This window comes from Sinocyclocheilus rhinocerous, unplaced genomic scaffold (genome assembly GCF_001515625.1).
Source record: "Sinocyclocheilus rhinocerous isolate Xijiao unplaced genomic scaffold, SAMN03320098_v1.1 scaffold3851, whole genome shotgun sequence".
Classification (NCBI taxonomy): domain Eukaryota; kingdom Metazoa; phylum Chordata; class Actinopteri; order Cypriniformes; family Cyprinidae; genus Sinocyclocheilus; species Sinocyclocheilus rhinocerous.
The window spans coordinates 74,886-92,474 of NW_015634255.1; the positions used below are offsets into that span (position 1 = coordinate 74,886).

The 17,589-nt window shown below is 36.9% G+C and overlaps 1 protein-coding gene across 1 annotated transcript; it reads right to left on the reverse strand.

Annotated features, from left to right (window-relative positions):
* Nucleotides 1-3,975: 3,975 nt before the first annotated feature.
* On the reverse strand, nucleotides 3,976-9,518 carry LOC107745502 (basement membrane-specific heparan sulfate proteoglycan core protein). Its single transcript, XM_016559391.1, has 9 exons — nucleotides 9,485-9,518; nucleotides 9,109-9,381; nucleotides 8,449-8,721; nucleotides 8,061-8,342; nucleotides 7,692-7,970; nucleotides 5,727-5,990; nucleotides 4,866-5,111; nucleotides 4,120-4,224; nucleotides 3,976-4,031 (listed from the first exon to the last, which is right to left on the reverse strand). Exons 1-9 carry the CDS (start codon nucleotides 9,516-9,518, stop codon nucleotides 3,976-3,978), a joined length of 1,812 nt encoding a protein of 603 aa, XP_016414877.1.
* Between the last annotated feature and the right edge of the window lie 8,071 nt (nucleotides 9,519-17,589).

Consider the following 17,589-nt stretch of genomic DNA (forward strand, 5'->3'; position numbering starts at 1 on the left):
TTCTGTACAGGGCACACTTACATTAATGTTCTGTACAGGGCACACTGGTGCTACAGACACTGAATGTTTTACATTAATATTCTGTACAGGGCACACTGGTGCTACAGACACTGAATGTTTTACATTAATATTCTGTACAGGGCACACTGGTGCTACAGACACTGAATGTTTTACATTAATATTCTGTACAGGGCACACTGGTGCTACAGACACTGAATGTTTTACATTAATGTTCTGTACAGGGCACACTTACATTAATATTCTGTACAGGGCACACTGGTGCTACAGGCACTGAATGTTTTACATTAATGTTCTGTACAGGGCACACTGGTGCTACAGACACTGAATGTTTTTAAATTAATGCTTTTCACAGGGCACACAAAATCCAAACCTTATGGATTTCAGACAAACATTTTCTTTATTTGGAAAAAAGGGCAAAATGTATTTAAAAAAACAACAACAACAAAAAAACACCAGGTTTGCTGTACTTGTAAGGTTGCACAATTTGGCCACAAATGTTGTTTTTCTATATCAATAGAAAATGTTGGAAGATATGGGAAGTCGTGGCCTAATGGTTAGAGAGTCGGACTCGTAACCCAAAGGTTGCGGGTTCGAGTCTCGTACCGGCAGCGATTGTAGGTGGGGGGAGTGAATGTACAGCGCTCTCTTCCACCTTCAATACCACGACTGAGGTGCCCTCGAGCAAGGCATCGAACCCCCAACTGCTCCCCGGGCGCCGCAGCAAAAATGGCTGCCCACTGCTCCGGGTGTGTGTTCACGGTGTGTGTGTGTGTTCACTGCTGTGTGTGTGCACTTTGGATGGGATAAATGCAGAGCACTAATTCCGAGTATGGGCCACCATACTTGGCCACATGTCACTCCTTGCTCAGCAAAAGCATGGATGTGATGTTGTCTGGGGGTTTGGCAAAAGGAGAGTGGGACTGTGGGCGGTGCTCGGGGTGGTGACTGAAGGCTGTGTAGTTCTGACGTCAACTTTTTACGGAAGTCACAACGGTTCGTGAAAAATAGCTAGAACTTTAAGCAGGCTGTGTGAATTTTACTGTGGACTGACTGTTTTGAAACTTATATGGTAGTTAAATAGCCCCTAGACCTCAGTAATCGTGAAAAAAGCCAGGAAATTTCAGTTTTGACAATATGGGACCTTTAACAATCATATTAATTCTGCATATTAATGTATTGTATTACCACGTGGACTCTGATTGGACGGTGGAGAGGTACTCATGTTTATGTAATTATCTGTTTAAATGAAGATATCTCCAAATACATTCTCACTAGTTCTTTATGAGGTTGAAGATATCTCCAAATGAACAAGGAGAAGTAGTTATTTTGTTTTTGATATCATCTTTTAATTTCTGACTAGTAATTATTGCAATAGTGACTAGTATCTATTTAAATATTACTAGTAAGCATTCATTAGATACTAGTACTTATTTTTTAGATACTGGTACTTATTTATTAGATACTAGTACTTATTTAATAGATACTAGTAGTTATTCATTAGGTACTAGTACTTATGTATTAGACACTAGTATCTTTTGTAATTACTACTAGTAACTATTCTTATCTTACTAGTCAAATCTGCTTTTTTACTGGTCGTATGTTATGACTAGTCCAAATGGCAAATACAGTAGAGTTCAATTAAAGGGGTCATATGATGCGATTTCAATTTTTCCTTTCTCTTTGGAGTGTTACAAGCTCTTGGTGCATAAAGAAGATCTGTAAAGTTGCAAACACTAAAGTCTCAAAACCAAAGAGATATTCTTTATAAAAGTTGAGTTAACCACGCCTACCTAAAACGGCTCGTTCTAACACACCCCACATACCTACGTCACTATCTGGGAAGAGTTGCATAACGCCGCCCAAATAGTGACGTAGGTATGTGGGGGCGTGTTAGAACGAGCCGTTTTAGGTAGGCGTGGTTGACTCTTAGTCCAAATGGCTACAGTAGAGTTCAATTAAAAAATGTACTAGTAAAATAAAAAATCATACTAGTAACATTTCGAATAAGTACTAGTATCTAATAAATGTGTACTAGTATCTATTGAATAAGTACTAGTATATATGTAATAGGTACCGGTATCTAATGAATGAATACTAGTTTCTAATAAATAAGTACTAGTATCTAATGGACAAGTACTAGTATCTAACGGTTCCCCATAGAAGTCAATGGCAAAAATGTAAAATTTGTTACTAGTAGCAATATAAAAGTTACTAGTCACCAGGGGCGTAGCAAGCTTTTCAAAAGTGCGGGGGATGGATGTGGTTTGTTTATTAACAATAAAAACGATGAATACAGTGACAGAGGGGTACAAAATGTATAACATACAAGATATAAAAAGCTTCCCATTTAAATGAGTGATACTAGATAAGTATAAAAACACACTCGGAACACACGGAAAATAAAACAAAACAATAACAGAACATCTTCCCAAACACATATCAAGCTTATTTAAAAACCTCGAAAGCATAAACACTCATTCAAAGTACCTGGAAAAGGGAGATGTAAATAACCATTTACCATAAGTTCCCGCCGCCTCAGCACGAGCTGACCGATAAATCTAACACACCAAGAGAGGCGGGACTTAAGGCAGAACAGCCAATCATCAGCCGGTCACACTCAAAGCCGGTGTCATGTTTGAGAGGGAGGGGGAGAGGAGGCAAGCCGCAGCGAGCGCAGACACAGAGCGGCCAGAGAAACGGAGGAGCGACTGTAGTAAGGCGTTTGTGCAAAACTGCGGAAAAACTGCAGAAAAAGTGCGGGTGTTGAACCCTCTCACCGGGAAAAGTGTGGGTGTTAAAACACCCACATCCCCCACGGGTGCGACGCCCCTGCTAGTCACCATTGAAATAAGTACTAGTATCTAATAAATAAGTACTAGTATTTAATCAATAAGTACTAGTATCTAATCAATAAGTAGTATCCCAGACAGCAGACAGTTTCGGCCCAGATCCGGCCCGCATGGATTTCACATGGGCCAGATGTGGGACGGATCTGGGCCAACACTATGTTGCTGTCTGGGATCTAATGATTAAGTACTAGTATCTAATGAATAAGTACAAGTAACTTTACAAAAGACACTAGTATCTAAAGAATAAGCACTAGTAGTTAATTAATAAGTACTAGTACTTAATAGAAAATATACTAGTGTCTAAAAAAAAATAAGTACAAGTAACAGTGCGGTTTATAGATTAAATGTTAAAACGGCTTGCCATAAAGTGGTTCATTTAGTGGGTTTTGGAAAAAAAAATAAAGACATGGATGTTGTGTTCCATATAGCAAGTAAAGCAATACATTTAATCTTAAAATGTCACTTTTTCGTCAGCAGAGGGTTTCTGCATCTGTCTACAGTTTCAAAAACAAACAGCCTGTTTTTTGAGAAGATTAATAAATGTTAAGAGGCTATTTCTCTGAATATGGACAACTTGAGGGACCTTTTTAATCGTCTTAGTCAATTAGTTTTCTCAGTAAGAAAAAAAAACAACAAAAAAAAAACAACCTCTTGTCAGTGGAGGTCTGTTCTATTAAATTGTTTTATAAGGAATAATGGTGTCCCTCACATTCAGTTTTTCAATATATATAAGACATAGTTGACATTGTTTTTGGATTAGATGATGAATTACAAACGATGATACACATGCAAGACAAACAGAGATATTTATTTACTCCTATAATGCTACACAGTTTTTGGAAAACACATTAATTTAATTTATTCATTTATACAGAATGTGACACAGAATAAAACTTTGGTCTCTAATGTTAACTAAATACTTAAGTGATCTAAAACAGGCAACTGGTGACCAAAACCAACAAAATCTTTTTTTTCCCCCTTTCTTTTGAGGATATAAAAATGAGGAAATAAAAGCAGAATAACACTCAAATATAAATGATATAAGGTAAATCAAATATGCTGACAGAAATAACAGTATGATAAATATTCAGATTTTTTTAAAACATCAGGTTGAAGTTTCTTCTCTCACTGCATACTGGCTTTGGTCTTCAGCAGATGGAACTGTGAAATACACAAAAAAATATATAAATTTTTTAGCTTGTAGAAAAGACCCTGTGAGGGAGAGAGACGGATCAGACAGAAGTTTTACCTCTCGCTCTGTAGCATTTGAAAAGCAGCACGACTGTCGCCAGCAGATACGGACAAGCTGCCAGAAGAAAACTGAGGATGTTGAAGACAGAAATCTGACCTGAACCTGATACTGAAAAACAGATGGACAAGCAAACAGAAGCACATTATTGAACAATATAAGCTCTATATTAAAGGCCCAACTGACATAACACAAACTAAATTGGCTTAACATTATGTCTTCACATGTAACATCAGTGTTTCTTCCTTAACACTAATAGATAATGCTGAAGAATGAAATGTAGGTCTGTAAAATTAGACTGTTACGGCACTTTTGTTTGCCTGTATATTAATTTATGAAATTTTCAATGGTCATTAGGGGATACACCAATCTCCTCCTCACTCCAAAAATACTGTACTTGACACGAGCACATTCAGATTCATTCCTAGCTGATTTTGAATGGAAAATAATTGTATTTATGGACAGACATAACTTGACAGGAACGTCACTAAAATGCTTGATCTGATTTTATTTTAAGGCTGTTAAGTGAGTGTAATTACAACACTCTTCATAATGAATTATACGATGTTGTTAATGAGGTGATGATTTCACTTGTAGTTGGCTACAATAACAGCACAATATGAAGTATATTTTGTATATGATTTGATACATTTATGTTATGTGAAATAATAAACAGCTGTCTGTAACTGATTGCTCATGAATGAAATCGAATCAGCTGACAGTGACTGAACTCCACTGACTCTCACCTCTGACTGAGATCCAGCTGTGCAGTGACTGTCCTCTCTCTGTTTTACAGTAGTACAAACCCTCATGTGACTTTGAGACAGGCGTGATGTTCATCTCTCCTGTCGTCTGATTCTGGACGAGTGATCCGTCTTTATAGAAATCAGCTCTGAGGATCGGGGAGTTTGTAGATCGATGTAAACAGTGTAGAGTCAGAGTATCTCCCTCAATCACAGGATCAACAGAACTCTCCAGAATCACATCACCATCTACACAACACAAGAGATACATGCATGTAGGAAGATGATGGTGACACATATTGTACAGACATAGAAACAATACATCATTTATAATAATTAGTTAACCATATATACTCACTGTTTTCACTGATTCATTCATTTGATCAATCATTTTATTTTATATTATACTATTATAATTTTCTTTCATCTTTAATCTCTAAGTTTAATCTTATGATTTTGTGGTATCAAGGGATATTTGTCTTCATGAGTAAGAGAATGACTCAAATTCAAGGTTTTTAATGTCACAGGACAGTGTTGTGAAGCAGTAATTTTTTCATTGCTATTGCTTGTTTGTGCTGGTCAAAGTCTGAGCACTGAAACATAAATGCAACTAACATTAATCAATAAATTCTGCTCATGTTTTATCATCATTATTCGTCTCTTGCTTCTGCTCTTCTGTGGCTTTCTCTGTCAGCTTCTTGGCTGACAGAAGACTGTTAGTACAGTTTTGGGAACCAGGCAGGACTTGCTGTTTATGGATTTGGGGTGTCAGACGAAACTCTGCAGACTGGGTTTTAGCAGGATCAGGCATCCGGGGTCGGATCAGAAAATTATGATGCGAAGACTTGATCTAACAGGACTCACCATGAACAGTGATGTTGAGAGGATGACGTTTCTCTCCAGATTCAGACTGACACCAGTAAACTCCAGAGTCAGATGTGCTGAGAGAGACGATTCGACATGAAGATCCTGTTTGTTTTGAACAATCTTCTGTGTTTCTGTCTGTGTATCTTCTCACTGTCCATCCAGCAGAGTTACTCTGATCCTCACAGCTCAGAGAGAGAGAGTCAGATGAGAAGTGTTGACTTCTGCTGGGACTGACCACCAGAGACACTGAAGGAGAAACACCTGAAAAGAGGAAAATCCCACTCAAAATTAACAACACACGTGTTGTGTAATAAAATCTGTAATTAAGTAAAATTAAGTTGAAATTTAGCTCTAAATTTTAAAATAAGAAGTGTTATATCATGCATATAATATGAGTGTGTATTTGTTAGTGCTTTTGATCTGATCTAGACTGGTCTTGCCCCCCGTGCCAGAGACTGTAATGAAACACAAATACAGATGAATACAAGCATAAATGCTGTCACACAGACTCACCAGTGATCCACAGTGTCTGTGTGTTACTGTTTGAGTAATAGGCTGGTCGTCCTCTCTCTGCTCTGCACGTATAAACTCCTGTGTGCTGTAGAGCAGCAGGACTGAGAGTGTAAGAGCCTCCAGCTCCTCTGCTGCTGTCGGACAGACGATCATCATCTCTGAACCAGCTGAACGTCCAGCCTGTAGAGGAGCCTGTAACCTCACAGATCAGAGTCACTGAGTCTCCTTCAGTCAGCCACGGCTGTGGAGACACTCGCACTGCTGCCTGAGCTTCAGCTGACTGTCCTCTCTCTGTTTTACAGTAGTAGAAACCCTCATGTGACTTTGAGACAGTCGTGATGTTCATCTCTCCTGTCGTCTGATTCTGGACGAGTGATCCGTCTTTATAGAAATCAGCTCTGAGGATCGGGGAGTTTGTAGATCGATGTAAACAGTGTAGAGTCAGAGTATCTCCCTCAATCACAGGATCAACAGAACTCAGCAGAATCACATCACCATCTACACAACACAAGAGATACATGCATGTAGGAAGATGATGGTGACACATATTGTACAGATAAACACATCTATTAAGATGAGGAAGGCAACATGTGTATTAAAACAGATCATCTATTATATTTGATCTAGTTTTATGTCATTCAACTCACCATGAACAGTGATGTTTAGAGGATGACGTTTCTCTCCAGATTCAGACTGACACCAGTAAACTCCAGCGTCAGATGTGCTGAGAGAGACAATCCGACATGTAGATCCTGTTAGTTTTGAACAATCTTCTGTGTTTCTGTCTGTGTATCTTCTCACTGTCCATCCAGTAGAGTTACTCTGATCCTCACAGCTCAGAGAGAGAGAGTCAGATGAGAAGTGTTGACTTCTGCTGGGACTGACCACCAGAGACACTGAAGGAGAGACACCTGAGACAGAGATGAAACCCAGTTATGCAGCTTGTGTCATTTGAGATACACTTACAAAGACATTTCAGATTTTCACATAATGTCTTTTTTTTGTTAAAAAGGACAAAATAACAGCATTTACTTGAAATAGAAATCTTTTGTAACATCATAAATGTCTTTACCGTCACTTTTAAACAAATTAATACATCCCTGACTGGTGTATCATATAATGTGTCCTACTGATTTATGCATTACTTCAAACAAGATTCAATATCAAAAATCCATTTGCAATCAGTCTAAAGATTATGAGATGTTTAGTGAAGACCAAATGCTTCATAAATTGACCTGCTGGTGGAGCTAGCGAAGCATTTTTTACCAGCAGTTACTAAAGGCTGAATAATTGTAGAGGAACAAACACTCTAGAAATCTATTAAATTTAGGTTTCTAGTCACTAAACATCTTCACTGTCAAGAAAACATGTTCTAATAATTGCTGACAGGCGTAACATTACAGATCAAATGAGTTTAAAACAAAGATGTTGACAGATGATTTGACTCACCAGTGATCCACAGTGGCTGTGTGTTACTGTACTTTGTGTAATAGGCTGGTCGTCCTCTCTCTGCTCTGCACGTATAAACTCCTGTGTGCTGTAGAGCAGCAGGACTGAGAGTGTAAGAGCCTCCAGCTCCTCTGCTGCTGTCGGACAGACGATCATCATCTCTGAACCAGCTGAACGTCCAGCCTGTAGAGGAGCCTGTAACCTCACAGATCAGAGTCACTGAGTCTCCTTCAGTCAGCCACGGCTGTGGAGACACTCGCACTGCTGCCTGAGCTTCAGCTGAACAAAACATGAGGAGTTATAGAGCCACAGAGAGACTGAGAGAGAAGCTGTTCACACTGATAATAATGAACAAACACACAAACTCACCTGATACAGTCAGTGTAACAGCATCACTGTGCTGAGAGCTTTGTGTTCCCATCTGTCCTGTACAGCTGTATTTACCGCTGTGAAAGTCTTTAACACTGTTGATGTTCCACTCTTGTGTTGAGATTCGTCTGACAGAGTTATGTTGGTAGTTTGTTCCCTCTGTTTCCCATCTGTACGTCCACTCAGTGTCTCCTCCCCACTTTACATCACATCTGAGAGCGACTGTTTCTCCTCTGAACACTTGTTCATCAGGCCGTACCGTCACCACAGCTTTAGGACTCACTGTACAAACACAGATTATTGCATTTATCTTTGATTCAAAGTTTTAGAAGTTCTGCAGATATTGTCTCTGATCTCTATGTTCATCACATACTATGTTCTCTCTCACCTGTAACATTTACCCACAGTGCATCACTGTGTTGTGTGTAGTAGACTGGTTTCCCTCTTCCAGCTCTACACCAGTACTGGCCTCCATCAGACACTGAATCAATCTTCACTCTGTAGGAGTTTGTTTCTGTCTTTGTCTCAGAGTTCAGTGTGTGTTTGTACCAGTAAAAGTCCCATCCAGGGGACAGATCCATGCGACAGGTCAAAGTCACTGTGTTTCCTGTCAGTGCAGCTCCTGCAGGATCTGCTGTGAGTTCAGGCTTTGGTTTCAGATCTGCAGGAGAACAAGAACAGATTTAGATCCTGAAGAGTTCAGATGTGTTAGACAAATCATTGATTATTTGTCAGCATCAGAAAAATAATTTTGACATTTATGCATCCTGAACATATAACAATAAGCTTCATCTGTATACAAGCAGGCATGTTTGCCCAGAAAATAAAACAAATGAGTATGGTTACATTTTACTTGTTTGTGCACAAAATATTGAATAGTGAACTTGCTACTGAGGCTTCATATGCATATGCAGTTCTGCATCTAAAAGTGAATTGCTTCAGGCTTTAATAAGAACAGATGTGGCTGATACAGAAGAATATAAGAAAAGTGTTGAGCCACAAATATTGATTAAATGAGCATTAAACAGATGTGAATCTGAAGACTCACCTGATACAGTCAGTGTAACAGCAGCACTGGTGTCTGATCTCTGTGAGTCTGATCTCTCTCCTCTACAGCTGTATTTACCACTGTAAGACTCATCAGCTCTGAAACTGATCTCTGCTGCTGTTGTTCTGTATGGATAGAAAGTGTTTCCATCTTTAAACCAGCTGTATGTCCACTGAACGTTTCCTCCTCTCTGTATGTCACATGTGAGAGTGACTGTCTCTCCTCTGAACACACGCTGATCTGGAGTCACCTTCACTACAGGTTTTGCTTCCACTGAGTTAATACATTTAAGAGTAAATATGGATACATTAAAAATCATTACCTGTTATGCTTAAACTGAGATATTTCAGATTTGATATATGAACAAGTTATTTACCTTGAGTGAGTCCAGAGTGGCTGCATAATAGCATCAACACTAAACATAGCAAAAAATACAGAAACAAAGCGATAGATAGATAGAACTACTGAATGCAAAAATATGAACATTTGGGTTTAATTCAGAACATTTTTTATTTAATGATGAAATTTTAGATAAGCATCCTAACGTTAAATAATACTTTTTTTTTTTTTTTTCTCACCAGTCCACCATTTATATTCCCGCATGACTTCTTTCTCCCCAGTAATTCAATCATATCAAATATTTCTGAATCAAAGATCCATCCAATAGGCATTAGTGATCATGCCCCAGTAACATTAAAATGGAATAGAATTAGTCCACATTACTAGATGGCGATTTAACATCTCTTCTGAAAGACCATGACTTTGACAGTTATTTTAAAAAAGAGTGGTTATGCTTTCTAGAGATGAATGACTCCCCGGAATCATCTCCATCTCTTCTGTGGGAAGCAGGGAAAGCAGTACTAAGAGGAAAAAATATTTTCATTCTCAGTTTACAAAAAAAAGAAAGAGAAGGAACAAGCAACTGGAACAAACAAAAAAAAAAAAAAAAAAAAAAAAAAAAAAAAAAAAAAAAAAAAAAAAAAAAAAAAAAAAAAAAAAAAAAAAAAAAAAAAAAAAAAAAAAAAAATCGAACTAGGAGACATTAACATAAATAACCCAACAGATGAAACACAGGATACATTAAGAAAATATAAATTTAAATTAAATGAATTAAATCAACAAACATGCCCAATTCCTAATTCATAGGCAACATTTTTATAGTAAATTATATTCCTCTGAAAGAGACCCGAATCAGAAAGACATCAATTCATTACTCAATACCTCAACTTAGTAAACATCAAATAAGTTCTCTTGTCCCCCTTAACAGAACATGAACTTTTTAATGCCCTTAAACTCATGCCGAACAATAAAGCACCAGGGGTCTCATTTATAAACGTTGCGTACGCAATTTTCCACACACATATCGGGATTTATAAAAAATAATAAAAAATTAATGTCCGTACGGACATTCTAGACCATGCGTACGCACTCTTTTTTTCTGGAGTGAGAAAAGTAGTGAAGTTTTCATTTCGATATCCACATTTTCATTAAATATTCCACTCTCATTAATGGAGATAAGCACTGAAATTACAAAGTCATTATGCAGAAGTTAAACAAAAATTATATGAATTTAGACATTTAATGGATGCGCTTGATCACTTTTCCTGTGGCATGTTGTTTTAATGACAGCGAGGAGTGCAATAGGTGCACAATAATTCATCTTTAAACTAAACTGCAGATCTCATGTTATGAGAAAATATTTTAGTGAGAACAATGATCAATGATGCGCACTTCGATATTATGGCAGACACTGCAGTATTCAGAGGTCGAACGGTCCATTGTCCGGTTTGAATAGGTCCAATGATTATAGCTTACTGTACAATCACAGCTGCACAGGAGGTGATGATTTCATGTGAAGGCATCTCCACAACATTATGAAAAATATCACTGTATTTGAAGGATACAACTTGAAGAAAATGGTAATTTGCATGTTTTTTTTTAAATGGGCTACGTTGTCAGTGTGACGCGCCGAGTCAGACAATTCTATTTACACTGCAATAAATATAGGCTAAAAATAGCTAAAAGATGTTCACCTTATCAGCAAAACTGCATAAGTTAAATTTGATTTGAATTGTTTAAAACAATTGAAATACTATTTGGGAAGAGGAAATGAATGACATCAACTCTATTCTAGAATAATTATCTGAGAACTATTTTAAACAGTTTTGTTTTTTATGGATTTTGATATTTATGCTAAAACATAACAAGGAAACTGGATGATTTTTAGCAATAAAAATTGGGTATGGCACAAATGTCATTTATAGTCCGTATCTCATATTTCCTTAATGTCTTGTACCTTTAACGGTGTTAAATATGGTGTCACGTAGATGGAAATATGCATGGAAATGATATGCAGATGAGGTTATGCATCGTAAAACTAGGCGTTGCAAGCTCCATATATGGTGATTTCGGGGAGGAGTCGGGGTGGAGATGCACGTATGCACAATCTTCCCCTGACTGGGATTTATAAAGGGATTTTTGCGCAGGTTCTGGCGTATGCATGGTTTTATAAATCTGAAAACTTTTGTGAGTAAGCAAAATCTTGCTTTTGTGCATACGTACACTTTTAGGATGAAATCTACGGAGAGTTTTATAAATGAGACCCCAGGTCCTGATGGATTCCCTGCTGAGTTCTACAAACACTTTTGGTTCATTCTATCACCACTTTTCATCCGAATGATAAATGAATCAAAACAAAAATCAAAACTCCCAGATAACATGAACACAGCCACAATTTCACTTCTTTTCAAACCCAATAAAGTCCCAACATTACCGTCAAGCTATCATCCAATTTCCCTAATCAAAATCACCAAAGCACTAGAATGTAAAAAGTCACACCATCTATAATTCATCCAGACCAAACTGGTTTCATTAAAGGTAGACTTGCATCCAACAACACACGCAGACTTTTTAATGTAATGTATTACTCGTCAATTAAAAAAGCCAAAACCATCATAATCACTCTCGATGCAGAAAAAGCCTTCGATAGAGTCAACTGGAAATTCCTGTTTTCCATATTAGAGAGGTTTGGTTTTGGAGAGTAATTTATTAACTGGATTAAAATTCTGTATACATCACCTTCAGCCACTGTCATCACCAATGGACTGATATCACGTAGCTTCACATGTATCGGGGGACTAGACAAGGATGCCCACTCTCCCCTTCACTATATTTACCATTTTCATTGAACCGTTAGCAGCCATCTGTCAAAACAGCTACATTAAAGGAATTCAAACACTAAATATAAACCACAAAATAAGTCTTTACGCTGATGATATATTACTATATTTACAAGACCATCCGTCATCATTATATTATATATAATATTTCTTAATACTCAATCAACTGGAGTAAATCTTACCACTATCTATTATGGGCAGAACATCAGTAATTAAAATGACTTTACATACAATTTACATTGACTCCAACACAACCCACCCTTACCTGGTTTAAATAGCTAGATTCAATCATTACCAAATTCAATTAGAAAAACAAGACCCCAAGACTTAAATTGACTACCAGAAACCAAAAACACAAGGAAGACTGGAAGCACCACATTTCTACCAATACTTTCTGGCCAATCAGCTCCAAAATATATACAAATGGATTCACCATAACCCATCAAAAAGCACATGGCTAGATGTTGAACAAACAATTTGTAAGGACATTAACATTTCAGAATTACCCCTCTACAATCAGACAATCAAAAATCATCACTGTTTTAAAACGCCAACAATAGCAGCAGCTCTGACAGCCTGGTGGAAATTTAATCAAATCACAAACTTGCACCATCTAAATACACCCTGATCTGGAATAACCCAGATTTTATAGCTAACAAGAAGCCACTCAATTTACGCACATGGGCAGAAAAGGGCATTATACAACTTCAACATATCCTTCATAATAATAACCTGGCACCATTTTCACACTTGGTCCAGAAATACATTGGGAGTAAATGTTTTTTGGAATACTCACAAATCAAAACATAAATTCAACCAAAAATCAACACTCAGGCAATTAATCTAGAGCTTTCCCCTCCAATTTCAGAGCTATCAAAAAAATAAAAACTACTCTCCAAAAATATACAGAATGATATCAAAATCAGACAACACATTAAGCCTACCAAATGCTAAATGGGAATCAGACTTATCCATTACTCCCGATGCTGCTTTCTGGACACAAATCTGCAAAAATATCTACTTCATAACAAAAAAATGCCAACCTGCAACTTATACAGTATACAGTACTTCATAAATTTCATCTAACAGGACGGAAACTATTTAAAATGTGTTTTACTTCAAAAACACACTCACATTGTACACAAAATACCCCAGACACCTACTTTCACGCCACTTGGTTTGCACCTCGATTAAAAAATTCTGGGAAAAACATTACTGACTCACTATTCAACCTTATGGGATGTCACATCCCATTGTCTCCCTTCCTCTGTATATTAGGTGACACATCCAATCAATTTAAACAGTACGAACTGTCAATTACTCCTAGTGGCTCTAACTATCGCCAAGAAAAACTATCCTCATGAACTGGATATCAAGGAATACCATACATATTACATCTTGGAAAAACGTACTAATAGAGTACATCTCCATGGAAAACCTGTCCACTTCCATTAAGAATAATACATTAGAATTACACCCCTCTTGGTCAGCTCTCATAAACTTCCAACAGTCATGAATCCACGGACCTTCTTTGTCTGAAACCATCCTCAACGATACACCTTCATCAATATTTAAACATGATTCGGGGGGAGGGGGGTTAGGAATCATATCAAACATATCTCGGAATCTGGCTTGATAGCTCCTTGACTTTTACTACCCACATAACTAATCTCCAGAAGAAAGTCTAAATCTAGACTTGGTTTCTTGTTTCGAAATAGATCTGTGTTTACCACGTCAGCCAAGAAATATCTTGTTGAAACTACTATTTGCCCTTGTTTGATTATGGTGATGTGATGTATAGAAATGCATGTAAAGGTGTTCTGGAGCAATTAGATGCGTTATATCATGCAGCAATTAGATTGATTACTAATGCACCTTACAGAACGCATCATTGCGAATTATACTCCCTTTTGAATTGGACATCAATGCATACAAGACGAGAAACCCACTGGTATATTTTTATTTACAAAGTTCTACTGGGCTTATTACCTGAATATCTTCAAAAGTTGCTGAAACCTCATTCTAATATTTATTCAACTAGATCATCTATTTATATTTCCTTTGCTATCCCTAGAAAGAAAACTACTTATGGTCGTTCTGGTTTTGAATTTGCTGCCCCAAATGACTGGAATGTGCTACAAAAGTTATTGAAATTAGAGGCAAATACTCCAGTATGTACATAAAAAAAATTACTAGTAAGTGCTCTGACCTCGACCTGTAAATGTTTTAACTGAGATTCTATTTTTCTTTTATGTGTTTTATGTATTGTAATAATATGTTTGTATGTTTCTCAGGAGATATTAATTCTCCTGCCAGGCTGTTATTGAAAATAAGAACTTGTTCTTAATTAATTTGCCTGGTTAAATAAAGGTTAAATAAAAATAAATAAAGGAAGAGGTAGCAACACTGACTTAAATACTTATAAAATATTAAATTTAATTTCTCTTTTACTTTTGCATCCATTTTTTTTTAAAGCTGGTTGTATCAAGTTCACTACCATTATATGGACGAGCACAAGCAGGACTTTTTTTTCTTATTTCTTTATTTTCTTTTGTGGTCAGAACAAGAAAGAAACATATATAAGCAATATAACAACACCAGGGTAAGTAAACTGACTGAATTTTCATTTTTGGGTGAACTATGCCCTGAACTGTTCCTCTCTGGTGGAATGCCCTTCCTAACCGTACCTGGACAGCCCAATCCCTTACAGTATTTATGAATATTCAATTCAATATTTAAACATTTCAGCAACAGCTAAAAACTCATCTTTTCTCTGTGAACTTTATCTAGATTATTCTGTAAACACAGTTCCAGCTTATCATCAAATGTTTCAAAACTGTGTGATGTAAAACAATATTTAAAAATTTGTATTACTTCTCATGTCATTGCCTACTTAAGATTAATCGCTTTGTGTTATTCCAAATGTGTAAGTTGCTCTAAAAAATTGCTATATGTATAAATGTGAATAAAATACAGTCAAATACTCACAGAGGATGAAGGACGGTGCACTGGATCCCATACTGCCACAAGGCTGTGTGTTCAAAACCGATGCTTCCTGTGTTTTAATGCTCATTACTTACTTCAAGGAAGAGGGTGGGTCTACAGAGAGAGACAGAAAAAAGGAATCTGTTTTGAGGGAGATATTTAACTTTTCTTTTAGTACATTCAAATACAGCGCCGTACACAGCAGAAATCATCAGTATTTTGATCGGGCTGGCACACCTACTGATTGAGCACCATGTTTCATCTGCACCATCCTCATCTTCAGTTGGTTCAGGTCTTCTGTTACAGATCCCTGTAAAAGGATGCATCAGCTTACTAGTAAATAGTAAATAGCAATTACATTTAAATTGTGTTGTTTTCATCAAATAAATAATTAAATAATTAAAAATAAAGGTAAAACAATTATGATCAGGCACTCCAACACACATGCGTGAATCTGGTGTCTGAAGTTGATTCAAACTATCTGGATGGACATTTTGACTACAAGAAGATATAAAACATGTTCAGTTGTTTCCCACGTGTGTATTATTAATGAAGTGAGAAGTGCGGTTTGAGTCTTCCTGAATGAAAATAGAATGGCCAGAAACGGAGCAGAAGTCAAACCACAATAATCAGCTCAACTTTTTCTCTGGCCTCTTAGGCATTCAATTAAGCATAGATGGATGTCCGCACATTCATATTTCATGTAGCATAACAGTCACTGCTCTGAGTTATATGTTCTACGAAAACAAAACTTGATATCCAATACAATTAATAGATTTGCTCACACTGTCAGAAAGTATTACACAATATATATGGAGACACACAGAAGAAAAATTGATTAAACCCACCATGTTATTCTTGGCTCTTTGACGAAATGCGCTTTGTTCCTCTTTTGTAAATTGAATCAACAGATGATGCAGTGACTAAATAAACGGCTAAATATTCTCAGTATCCAAGTTTAAACCCCAGAGTTCAAGAACATGCAGAAATGCTGACCCATCTAATGTCCAGATCTGCCTTCACAACATGTTCTTTTAATGTGAACAAAAACACAAGCGCTGTGATAACAGGTGAAAATGTGCCCTGCCCCGGTGTTAAAAACCGCTACACTTAGCTTAAACTGTTTGGCTGGTCTTAGCCGGTCTCCCAGTGTGGTTTAACACTAGAACCGCCACGGGGTAAATTTTACCCGTGGCTGTTTTTAAAACGTACATACAAGATTTTTAATAAAACATTCAAGTCTCCCAGTCACTGACCTTTACTAAAATTGTGTGATTTACAATCCCCTGTTGTTAAAAAATTATAATCATAAAAATATGTATATATAAATAAATAAATAAATAGTAATAATACAAATAAATAAATTAATAATAATAGATAAATAAATAGCAATAAAATAATTTTTACAAAGATTTTAGAAAAGCTGACACAACATTAAAAGCTGAATGCCATAAATTTACAGTTTTCACATTAGATCCATGTATACGAGAAGTTGAGAGTTCCATCGAGATAATGTCCAACAAATACACAGTCCAGGTTTGTCTGTCCATTGTGTAAGGAGGATTCCAGCGGTTGCTGTGAGAGCAGCTAACAGTAAACATCTTTGTTGGACGGACAAGGTGAGGTCCCAAAAGTCATTCATGAAAAAATGGCGCGGAGTCAAACATATCTCAGTACCCAACAAATATGATAGGTCCTGTGAGAGCTGAGTCCAAAAAGGTGAGAGAGAGGGGCACTCCCCAAAACAAATACAAAAACGTGCCTAAAAATCCTTGCGAACAGAGATTACACTTATGAGAAGACGACAGATTCATATAAAAACGTTTAATTGGAGTCAAGTAAACCCTATGCAGCAATTTCCATTGAATCATTTGGTGATTAGGGTTCTTAGAAGACAATTTAAACATACCCCATACCTGATCCGAAAATAAAACATGCACATCCTCATTAAGATCCTTAGCCCAAACAGTTGTAATAGATAAAGGTTTGTATGAATGCTCAAGAAGAAAGAGATAGATACCTGAAGCAGAGGATGGAGATTCCTCAGAGGGAAGGATTAGTTTGCGCAAAGGGTGAATAGGCAGTTGAGAGTTCCAAGGCACCCCATATGCTCGTAGGGCCACTCTAATGCGTAAATACATAAAAAAGGAGGTGCCTGGCAGATTATATTGAGTTTTAAGATTCTGGAAGGATTTTAAACCACTATCATCATCAGTGTTGGAGGTAACTCATTACAAGTAATGCGAGTTACGTAATCAGATTACTTTTTTCAAGTAACTAGTAAAGTAACGCATTACTTTTTTAATTTACAAGAAAA

Coding starts and splice junctions, on each gene's coding strand:
- LOC107745502 (XM_016559391.1), bottom strand. CDS start 9,518: ATGCTATTATGCAGCCACTCTGGACTCACTCAAG. Junction 7,971..8,060: donor TGTTACACTGACTGTATCAG/GTGAGTTTGTGT, acceptor TGTTTTGTTCAG/CTGAAGCTCAGGCAGCAGTG. Junction 4,225..4,865: donor CAGCTGGATCTCAGTCAGAG/GTGAGAGTCAGT, acceptor TTTCAGTATCAG/GTTCAGGTCAGATTTCTGTC.